We start from the raw sequence: 12,168 nt of genomic DNA, 5'->3' as shown, positions 1-12,168 counted from the left end.
AAAGAACAAAGTGGGGGAAAGAACTCACATTCTCAGTTCTGAGTTGCATGAAGGATGCTAAACATAGTTCTCAGATTGTTTCATCTGTTGAAGCCAGTAGTTTGTAAGGGCATGAAAAAAATAAGCAAAAGGGATATATTTAAATTTCAGGGGGAAAGAGAATATAAGGTAGCCAGTTTCACCCGTGTTTCACCCAAGTCTCTTGAGAGTGAAAGCCTCTCCAGTCCTGCCATCTGGTCTTCAGGCAAGATTAAAAACCTCCCTGGTAAAGCAATAATTTTTCAGACTGTATGAAGAACAGGCTGAACCACTGTTTCCTTTTACTTTTTTTAATGAAAATGAACATTTTAAAAATAGTTGCCACTCATTTCAGTCTCTCATTGTTGATCTGCAAAATCTCATCTCTTTTGGAGGGCCAACAACACGTTCACGCATTCTTTTTTTTTACAGTGACTTTTTCAGTTTTGGATATAAAAGGGTCTTTGGGGACCTGCATGGCCTTTCGTGGGACAGCTTCAAAGGGTAGTTTTTCCATGTGAATAACAGGTAGCAAAAATAACACAGCATAAAATAATGATTGTCATCCTTGATCTATACATCTACCTTCTGAAATTACTCTAATGCTTTCTGTAGGAGAGACTGGAGTCTTTGCTTCAACAAGCAGATGTAGCCTAGACACTTTATTCCTGGGTTGTTGTTTTTTAAATCTACAATCCAGTTCTTCAAATCTACATACACATTATCTTTCTATCTGCTTTGCTATATAAAGATAATACAGATAATACTTATATGCCCATGTGACTACCAGCTGGAGAGCTAAAGATCTGCTGCATGGAAAACATACATCCACAAAATATAAATGTATGATGTTGGGGTATAATCTGCAACAGGTATTGTGGAAATTGCAGAGGTACTGGGAATCAGAATAGTGCATGATTTAGTACAGCAGAGGGGAACTTAAGGCCTGCAGGCCAAATTCTACCTGCCATGCCACCCCATTCTCCTCCAATAGTACATTCTCCTCCATTGAAGAGCCATGAAACTTCAGAACCATGGGCAGCAGCTGCTATGACATTTCTGACCAGCCACTTACAATCAGTACAGAGGACTGCCACTTTGTCTCCTTGGTGTTACATTGAATTCTAGGTATGTTTGGTGATAAAAATGTAAGCATACATATTAAATATGACCTAGTTCAATAGTGGAAGGACACGGGTGGCGCTGTGGTCTAAACCACTGAGTCTAGGGCTTGCCAGTCGGAAGGTTGGCGGTTCGAATCCCTGCGACAGGGTGAGCTCCCATTGCTCGGTCCCAGCTCCTGCCCACCTAGCAATTTGAAAGCACATCAAAGTGCAAGTAGATAAATTGGTACCGCTCCGGCGGGAAGGTAAACGGCGTTTCCGTGTGCTGCTCTGGTTTGCCAGAAGCGGCTTAGTCATGCTGGCCACATGCCCAGGAAGCTGTCTGCAAACAAACGCCGGCTCCCTTGGCCTATAGAGCAGAATGATCACCACAACCCCAGAGTCATCCGTGACTGGACCTAATGGTCAGGGGTACCTTTACCTTTTACTAGTTCAATAGTATTTTGTGAAGCAGGGATAAACTACTTGCTTGGAATTACATAACCAACAAGTTACCATCGTTTTGCATGCATGCTTGTTCTTGAGTGATATTTATACACGGACATAATGGGCTATATTCAACACTGCATGAGCACACAACAGAACTTTCCTCCTTCTCCTCCTCTCCTTGCATCCCCCTTAATCTTCTCCCTAACAGATATTGAGGGTTTGAGGTGTGGTGGTGTCTGCAATCAAGAGGAAAGGGAAGTCCCACTGTACAAGTGAAAATCTGTTGCACAGGCAGAGCACCAGTGTTGGTTGCAACCAAATATGCTGAAGACCAATTTCCTTTATTCAGGAGGGATCTGTTACTTCCTGAGTCTTGGCTAAGTATTGCTATTTTATGGGCCTTCCTCCTGAGTCAAGAAAGCTTAAGCCCATCTAGACATTATACTTGGCCATGTGGCAGACACTAAGACTATCTCAAATAATACTAGCAGGTTTCTCCCACCATGTAGAATGCAATGGCATCATTACCTAGCACAACTATGCTACTCCATAAAAAATTAAAAATACTGACCACACATCACTCTAGAGAATGAAAAATATGGCCTCTTCTGAGGTACACAGGCCACTTAAGGAATCAAGTTTATTAAACTCTGCCTGTATAATAGTGGGCAGGAAATTTGATGGAGTGGAGAAAGAGAGGGAGAAGAAAAGTATATCCAAACGGAATCTACATCTCTGACTTCATCTCTGTGTTTTTTCACATTCTTATTCTACATTCCTATCTACTTACATACAGGTTTATTTGTCCTCCCTTACGGCTTTTCACATATGCCTGATTCAATTCTTACATTGGAGCCAGAAGAACAACAGAAAGTCAGTAGCTGATTTGTGCTCACACTAGCAAGGATGCTCTAATCAACTGAACAAATGTTTGATTGCCGTTTCTGGTGGGGGAGTGCAATATTCCTTTCATTTTATTCATATAATTCATCAATAAAGTCAGTTGTGACCTATCTGATCAATTTAATGGTAGGTATTTCAGCTTAACTATCTAGTCAGTTCTTGACTGAATCTCTTGCAAGAGAGCCTGCAGCGAAAGCATGAAGTAGAACCATGCCATTTACAGATGCACAGAGACTTAGCAATAAATTTTCTTATCTTTTGTAATACAGACCGCTTCCAGAGAATTGCCCTAGGAACAGTACAGGAGTATTTTTGTGCTATCTTACAGAAGTGCAAGATCTATCAAGTCTAGCCCCTTTAAAAATAGAAATCCGGATTCATTTAATAGAATATAATAAATGCATACATTGCTGATTTCAAATACCGTACTTCGCATACGGCATCCTTGAATATCCTATACTATGCATTCATCTTGCTTTAGCAGATTCACTGCTGGATAAATTGGAATTACTCTGCAGATATTAAAAGTTTATACATCCCTGGATTCCAACATGCCAACTATAGCAGTTAACTTGACTAACACATTGAGAGACTTGTATCCAGTGTATTGAATGTGATATTATTTTCAAAATTGAATCCCAAGACAGCTGCCTGCATTATACTTTTCAGACAAGCAATGACTCCTGTGAGTCTATCCCCTTTCTGAACACATGAAAATAAGAGGAGCATTCCCAGATTATGGCTAGCAGGAATGGGTCTGCATTGGTCACAGATGAAAGAAGAGTAAATCACAGGGCATTCCGTGTCCAAATAGAGCAATATGAGAACCTAAGTTAGGAGAACAGGTGGTGGCACTAATAAAAGACCCAGGCCTCAAATATGCTATTCCATGGATAGGCAAACTAAGGCCCAGGGGCTGGATCTGGCCCAATCGCCTTCTCAATCCGGCCTGCAGACGATCCGGGAATCAGCATGTTTTTACATGAGTAGAATGTGTCCTTTTATTTAAAATGCATCTCTGGGTTATTTGTGGGGCATACAAATTCGTTCATCCCCCCCCCCAAAAAAAAACCATAGTCCGGCCCCCACAAGGTCTGAGGGACAGTGGACCCCTACTGAAGAAGTTTGCTGACCCCTGTGCTATTCTAATATAAGCTCAAAAAATCTACTGTATATGCTTGTGAAACACCCTAGATGGAGTCGATGGATGAACAGCACATGTCTTGGAGTTATTTAATGTTTGTTTCACTTACTGTTTCTTTTACTGTATACACAGAAAAAGCAAGTACCTTTTAACTTCCTTTTATCTTACATGTTTTAAGGTCTAAAATTCTTAAAAGGTATCAGGTGTACCCGTCTTAACAAATGATTGTAGACTAAGGAGTGTCTTGTAAGGTTCTGGGTGTGCATTCTTGATCTTTTTAAAGTTCCTTAATCAAGGACAGCATTCCGCAATTATGAAAAGAAAGGTGCAGTGATATTTTGAGATATCATTCCATCTCTCACTGCACTTAGTCCTGGGTGTATTTATCAGTGATGAGAGAGGGCAGAGGTTCAATCCATCAGCACTTTCAACAGCGAAATCCTATGCATGATTTCAGTAAAGCTGAGCTAAAATAGCATGGGGCATATTTCAAGAAAATGTTTACTTCCTATGAAGCATACAGCCTTTTGTGAAAGCACGGGTACTGTTCCGGGCAGAGGGGACAAGACATCCAATATGGCATGTGTCACCATGGCCAAGGCAATCTGGCTGTTCTCCCCTTGCCCCAGCCAAGTCACATGTAGATGACTAACTGGGGCAGAATGTACAGGGCGATGAACCAGCAGTATATTAGGGCAACAATAACAGTAAATAGGTGTCAAAAATGTGCAAAGAGCAAGTTTTGAATTTTTCACAGACATCTTCATTCTATAGTCTGAAACAACAACATTCACATCAAAAACCAAACCTCACAAAAATGAGGCACAGCAATAATTCACACTGATTTCAATAGTGTTTACTTACTTACATAATAAGTACTTAGGTCATAGCTGTCAACTTTTCCCTTTTCTTGTGAGGAATCCTATTTGGAATAAGGGAATTTCCCTTAAAAAAAGGGAAATGTTGACAGCTATGACTTAGGTATACAAACTCGGAAGTAAGTCCCACTGAACCCGAGCCTTCACAATACTGAACTTGCTTAGGACTGCAGACTTAGGCTCACTGATTTCAATACAAGAGCTGAGAAAATGTTATTCTGACAGATGGAAGTGGCAGGATCATGTCCGTTCTATTAGGCATGGAAAACTGTGACTTGCTAAAAGCATAGTGGGCATAAACCATATTCTACTCAAGCCAACAGCAAGACTCAGATTGATTTTTAATGGTTCTGGATGGCACCCAATGCCTCGTATTTTCAACTAAAACTTGTTTTACATTCGTACGTGACAGTCTATTAAACAGTGCCCACAACTCCTTTCAATTTCTCGCTGACCTTTGACAAAGTAGAACACTTTGTTTTGGACAAACAAACTAATTATTTAAACTAAAATATGTGAATACATTTGCAGATGCAGCCAGAATATATTTTCGGTGCAGCACACAAGGCTTTAGATGTGTGACTTCCAATTCCCTTAATGGGAGCTATCTGGCTAATCCTCAATGCATTTCACATAAATTGTACCCCATACAGTGCATATATAATAAGTAAAGGTGGTGATTTTCTGCTATGACTATTGGCAGGAAGGAGAAAATGAAAACATTTTCATTTTGCAGAGCCAGCTTGCTATTGGAATAGTGATTTTTGCCTGCATAAAGAGCAAAACCAGAACCTACAAAACAATATTACAAATCTCACTGCGGTCTCCAACAGTGCAAATTCTCATTTGCAATATAAAAGACGGACCTGTTCTTTTTATTGTGAAATATATTTAACTCTGGGCACCACACAGTGAAAGTTATCATTTAGCAATTCCAAATCATTGTTCCAAGTTAAAACATTTGTGTTCATTACTGCTGAAGTAAAAGACAACCTGTCAAGTGAGAGATGAATGCTCACCTTATAACAAACTCGTGGTTGTCAATCTCTTTTCCACAGCCACTATCAAGGAGAATACCAGAATTTCCTACAACAGCACATGACTTAAATCGGCGGTTCTTCATCGGTGAAACTTCAGGAAGAAGACTGTGTAAATCCTGAGAAATATTTAGTGTGCGGCGTCTGTCTAGCACGTAATGGATTACATCTCCTGGCTTGAAGCTGCTTTTGACTACTGAGACATCTCTTTCTGCATCCAAGAAACGTAGAATGTTCTTCCTGTATTGAAAACAAGAGTGCAAATTTATGATACCTCTGCAAAATATACAGTGGTACCTCAGTTTCCGAGCATCTTGGAAGCCAAAGTTTCAGCTTTGAATGCCGAAAACCTGGAACTAATTGGTTTTGTTTTTGAACGCTTTTCGGAAGTCAAACAGCTTCTGCTGAGTTCCTTCCCCCCCCCCCAATTTTCTCCACTGAAATTGCAGACCACCCATTGTGCCTTGGTTTTCGAACGTTTTGGAAGTCGAACAGTCTTCCAGAATGGATTACATTTGAAAACCAAGGTACCACTGTATTCCAAAAGAGTAGCCTGTTGCTTGGAGCAAAATTGCAGCGTAATCTTGCATGGACTTTTAGAAAGGTTTACATGCAACATCAAACCATGGCTTGGTACTGATATCCAAGGCGAGTGCCACAATTGAAGATTTTCAATTTGAAAGAAATGAAATGTTTTGCTAAAACCAGGAAGGAATCACCATAGGGAAATCAGGAGGTAGGGGCAGCAATGAGAATCCTTGATTGTTGATTCATATGAAATGATTTGGTATTCCAACCTCCCTTTCATAGGTACACTTCATCCATCTGATCACACTAATTCTGGCCTCCTCAAAGTTAGCCTTCAATGTGCAACAGCACTTTCCCTTTTCCAGTAACACCTAACACTTCTTAAAAACAAAACAAAGCATGAAAACTGTTACTTTGTGGGTTTCATTAAACTGTGATGAGACTGCATTTGTAAACCTATGATTTAAAAGCCACCACTTGATTTTAAAATGTCAAAGCTCAGTTTCCATTGATCCATCTTTACTGATTTTTTATACAAAAAATATTGATTATTATTTTTAAAATCAAAACAGCAATCAACAGTTCTAGAGCAAGAATCAGGTTCAATAATATTGTTGAGAAAATAAATGTAACTAGTGGAGCCCAGGCTCAAAACCAGCATGTTTATGGTTTCTAATCACATAACGCACAATAAAAAAAACTCATAGAAGTCAGCAGCAACATGGTCATTGATTTTAGCAGGGTTATAATATTCTAAATTATAGGCTCGTATGAAATTCTCATCTTATTAAGTAATTGTGTGAAGAAAGAGACAGGTGAATTTAATTCTGGTCTGGCCACTTCCACATTTCTACCCATTTCCTAATCAATCTGCAATTTGATTACATACAAAAATGTTCATGCTCTCTCAAATTCTCTCTCAAAATGTTTCTGTGAATGCATATTATGATACATTTAAACACCAGAGGACTATACTGCAACATTCAGAGAAACAGAAAATCCCAGGGATAACAAAATTTCAATATGCACGTTAGTTCCAGAGGTGCAGATTAGTGCACTGTTTATGAACACAAGGCATGGATACATGCTGGTTGCATTTAAGCTAATCCTGCACATTAGCACTGAGGCCTAAACCAGGAGTTCCCAAACTGTGGGCCCTGGACCACCAGAGGTCCTTGAGTACCACTGAGGTGACCCGTGACGTTTCTGTGGATTTGGGGTTGAAGACAGGAGATGGCACAGCCATTGTATTAAATATTCAGCCGCTCTGGGAAGATGAGAAAGACTCTTCCCTTCTGCCCTGAGCTAACTGCACAATTTCTTCTGCTACAATACACACAAACTATCCACAACAGTGGTGCAGCATTGGTGGGGGCACAGGGGAGGTTACCCCTGGTGCAAAATTGTCAGGCGCAGCCAGTGATGCCTCAGTAATACAGCTGTGTGCTTCCATTGCTGGGCTCCGTTGAGAAACGGTTTCTCCATGTGAACCAGGAAGTGAACTCTCCAATGGAATGGCTCTTATCTCTGCAGCTGAGATCTCCTGGGTGACGCAGACACCATTAGGCAGATCAATGAGCAGGTGTGCTCCATTCGTTTCCCTCCCTCCCCCCTTTCTGTGCGGCCCCGGAAAGTGGCAACCCACAATACGCCACTGCTCAGAGCATCTAAGGTCTCTGAAAGAGAAATGCCTTTTTGAATACCTTTTGATATTCCAGACATCTATAAATTAAAGACCAGCCTGAGATTTCTGTGAGAACAGGCTTGTGAGTCGCTTTTTAGGAAACAGACAGTGTGCCCCAGGAGACTGTCTCTCACACACATTATCTCTTCAAACACAGTACACATCCTGCCCACCTGATAAATGTCCCATCAAGTAGAGTTACTTAAGGAACATCTATGTCTTAGCACAGTTATTCCTTTCTTCTCCCTTGGCACCTTAGTAATTAACATCCTACTTAGAAGACAGCTTCACAGCTAACCAGTGGCTTATCCTCTACCTTTAAAGTTGTCCCCATAACTCCAGATTGGCCTACAGACCTAACAGAAAATTCCGCACTCTAAATCATCCTTTTGAAAAAGAGGTGCTTATTCCATGAAGGGGCTGAAAAACCACTCATTCAGGAAAAAGGATGGGACCCATGAATTCATGACAAGAGACTAAAGATTATCAATTATTACTAATAAATTTTACTTTCAATAGGGTTATTGAAATGGAAGCATTTCTATAATATGACATAGTAGTGGGACATTTCCCGCAGAACGACACTGAAAGTAACTGAGTTTTTCATAACTCAACTTTCCAAATAAATGAAGCCAATAAACAGTTAGGTAGACATTGAAAGGGGGTGGCTTCCAATGTACTGCAGAACTAACTATATGTAGCCTGTCTGCCAGCTGGACAGAATATGTGGGTATTTCCCATCATTGGGACACCCCCCACCATCCTGCATCTCTGTCGCTCACCCCCTTCCCTACTGCTAACCCCTTCCTCACCCACCTGCTCTCCCCTTCCTTCCCTTCCCCTCTCTTAGGGTTGCCATATTGACAGACTTACCCTTCGCGCAGAGGCTTCCGCTTGCTGGTGCCTCACTGAGCAGGCTCCGCCTCTTCCTTTCAGGCCTTCGGCCACTCTCCAAATGGCCGTCAGCAAGTCGTATCCAGGAGTAGGCCCGCCGGCGGCCCCCAAAGGCTGCTCAAGCCATGTCAGAGGGGTCACGGCCAGCAGCTGCATCAGCAGTTGCAATGGTGGCTGCGGCAGCTATGTCAGCACTGTGGCCTCTCCAGTCCTGCCTGGGCCTTCCCCAGCAGCAGCAGTGGCACCCCTAACATTAGCTGTCAACGTTTCCCATTTTTAAAGGGAAATTCCCTTATTCCAAATAGGATTCCTCGCAAGAAAAGGGAAAGCCGCATTGAGTAGGACCCGAGGAAGGTCCTACTGGGGAAGGGTCAGGCAGGACCAGAGAAGCTGCAAAGCAATGAGCCTTCCTCCCCGGGCCAGATCCTGGACATGACCTTGCCAGTGACCACTAGGAGGCCTGAAAGGAAGAGGCAGCTCCACAGCGGAGCCACTCAGCGGCCCAGAGTCACCCCCCGGCACCAGCAAGCTGTAGCCTCGTGCAAATAGGGTCTGGCAAACAGCACAGCCAGGAGCAGGCTCTGGAAAGGAGTGGTGGTGGTGGTGGAGCTCCAGATCCCGCTGCAGCGCTTCTGCTTCTGGGGCACAGCTGCAGTGCAGAAAGGCAGTGGGGAGTGGCTGACTCTGAAGAGTGCCTGCCCTCTCCCACCCTTCAGTGGCATGTGTCTGTCCCCACTCCCAAAGAGCCCTGACATTTCATTTAAAAAATAAAAATCTGCCCAGGTGGGCATGCTGCCCCCCCCAAACCAGGACATGTCTGGGGGAACCCAGACGTATGGCAACCCTAATAAAGAGCGCCTGGTTCTCAGAAAACAAGTTTGTTCCCTTGAAGTCAGGGTAGCTGAATAGGAGAAGCTAAGAGAGGCAGATAGGTTGGTGAATGATGTCTTTAGAAACATGACAGCAGTGTTCACCTCTCATAGTAACAGTTCCTTTGCTGTCATGAAGAGTCAGGCCACATTCACACCGTGATGCCACTTTAAACAGATCCCCCCAAGAATTCTAGGAGCTGTTGCTTGTTAAGAGTGCTGAGAGTTGTTAGGAGACCCCCATTCCCCTCAGAAAGTTACACTTTCCACAGTTCCCTGGGAGGAGGGGTTGACTGTTAAACCACTCTGGGAACTGTGGATCTGTGAGGGCAATTGGTGTCTCCTAACAACGCTCCTAACTATTCCAGTGGCTCTACAAACTTCCTAAGTGTGTTTGTTCATTCTGGGAAAGAGGGAAATGGCCTCGTAATATCATACAAGCCGTAGTCAAAGCTTCAAGTCACAAAGAGATTTCTGATACTTGGTTTTACAACAATGAGGATGCTACACTTACTTCTTAAGCCTAAGGGAACTGAGCCATGATTTTTGGAACTTACATTTCAGTAAAATAGAAGAGGAAAAACACATTCTTTAGGATATTGGTGTAGATTTGAAGCCGTGCCGGAGAAGAGAATATCTGACAACTGAGCTTGTGTGACAACACAGTAATGAAGCAGGATGGGATATATTAAGATGCAAAGTGCCTAGAGCATCAGATAAATGATAAGTCAAGGCAAAGGTTCCCTTTCCCTGGTTTTTGCTTTTCTGAAACCTAAAGACTATATTTTTTTATCATATTTTTAATCTTGTACACAGATGGGTTTAAAAGCGGCTCATGCCTAATATGCCAAGACCATCAAATATTGGAGAAAACACATTAAGAAGGAAATGAACTGATCTAAATGCACTAAAGACCTGAAATAGGACAATACATGAGATAGCAAGAGAACTGTGTAGGATTGCCAACTCCTGACTTATAAACTTCCTTATAAAGCAAGGCTTGGGAACCTATGACTCTCCAGATACTGTTCAACTCCAACTGCTATCAGCCCCAGTCAGAGCGCATGAGAGTAGGAGTCCATGCTATAAAGGGTCAGGCATACTAAACTGAGTTGCTCTAAACTGAGTCAGGCCAAGCACACTATTGCCCTAAGCAATCCTTGTGGGAATGATGGGCCAACAGTCTGCCTTGTCAGTTGGCAGGGCTGGGCGATATATTGATACACTGTCCCAAAGAGGTTTGAAGTCCATATCGTGACATTGGTTTCATAATTTTTGATCTGGCAATATATCGCGAATCATGGGGTGTGTGTGTGGGTGTGTGCATGCGATGCAAAAAACCACGAAGCCAGTCAATGCTTCTTTCAATTTCTGCAGCTCCTGTTAACTCTGCCAGCTGAATTCTCCCCTGCTTCATGCAAGGGGCAGCAAATCACAAGAGCAAGCACTGGCAAAAATCACCAATGCCTCTACATAAAGGTAAAGGTAAAGGGACCCCTGACCATTAGGTCCAGTTGTAGACAACTCTGGGGTTGCGGTGCTCATCTTGCTTTATTGGCCAAGGGAGCCAGCGTACAGCTTCCGGGTCATGTGGCCAGCATGACTAAGCCGCTTCTGGTGAACCAGAGCAGCACACGGAAACGCTGTTTACCTTCCTGCCGGAGCGGTACCTATTTATCTACTTGCACTTCGTGCTTTCGAACTGCTCGGTTGGCAGAAGCAGGGACCAAGCAATGGGAGCTCACTCTGTTGCGGGGATTCGAACCACCAACCTTCTGATCAGCAAGTCCTAGGCTCTGTGGTTTAACCCACAGCGCTACCCATGTCCCTAATGCCTCGACATAGCTCCATCCTTATTTTAGACATTGTGATATATCCCGATGCTTAGCTGGTGATGTATCACAGTGTTGAAAATCAGATATCAGTCCTCTCAGTAAGATGGACCATTGATCTCATCTAACAAGATAACCCATATTTTCTTAGAGAAGAAGAGCATAGGAAGCTGCTTTAAACTGAGTAAAGACCACCAAGCTCACAAGCCTTTCTGGAGATGCCTAGGACTGAACCCAGGATAACAACACACAAGTTTTAACACCAACCCGTGGCTTCTCCCCAACTCTAAGGGAACTCCCATGCTTCTTCTGACACTGAAACACTGTTGAACATCCCCCTGATTCATAGTTACTAATAACACAGAAGCCTTAGATCTGTGGCTTTTCGAAGGAGGAAATGAGGCCTATTGATATAGCAGAACACCTGTGCAGCATCAAAGATAAGTTTCAGAGAAAACCTTATCTCTAGATCAAGTTATGAACAGAGCACAGGCCTTTTTGCTCTGCAAGCTGAAGCACACAGCACAGCTTCTCAAAAGGCTCACAGAAGGCAATGACTTTTTGATCTTTTAATCTTGAGAGCTGCTGCAGCATGGTGGATATGAGTGGGAGCTAGGAAATCCCCACAGTTCACCTCAGATTCAAGATTGCTTGTGGTTTTGGGCAAGGCACAGTTCCTTCAGCCTACCGTCGGCAAGATGGTGATGGTGATAAGCATGCTGTCCTGTCTTATGGGGATGCTTTAAAGAGTTCCAAGGTCATGCATTTGAAATGTGTAAGAGAAGTACCAAGTCGCTGCAGCTAATCAGCCGGACCTACAGTGCAGCC

The 12,168-nt window shown here is 42.9% G+C and overlaps 1 protein-coding gene across 2 annotated transcripts in view; it reads right to left on the bottom strand.

Moving 5' to 3' along the window:
• ST8SIA4 (ST8 alpha-N-acetyl-neuraminide alpha-2,8-sialyltransferase 4) overlaps window positions 1-12,168 on the bottom strand; it is an 87,961-nt gene that overhangs the window by 60,261 nt on the left and 15,532 nt on the right. For both annotated transcript variants that reach the window (XR_014503087.1, XM_083404263.1), the window contains exon 3: window positions 5,516-5,773. Coding sequence is in view for 1 of the 2 variants with exons in the window: in XM_083404263.1 (XP_083260389.1) it covers window positions 5,516-5,773 (258 nt within the window). In the remaining variant the exon portion in view is untranslated. The remainder of the gene's footprint in view (window positions 1-5,515; window positions 5,774-12,168) is intronic.

This window comes from Podarcis tiliguerta (assembly GCF_965153285.1).
Source record: "Podarcis tiliguerta genome assembly, chromosome: 11".
Classification (NCBI taxonomy): Eukaryota; Metazoa; Chordata; class Lepidosauria; order Squamata; family Lacertidae; genus Podarcis; species Podarcis tiliguerta.
Note: the sequence above shows the minus strand (reverse complement) of the source record. Positions and strands in the feature narration are given on the sequence as shown.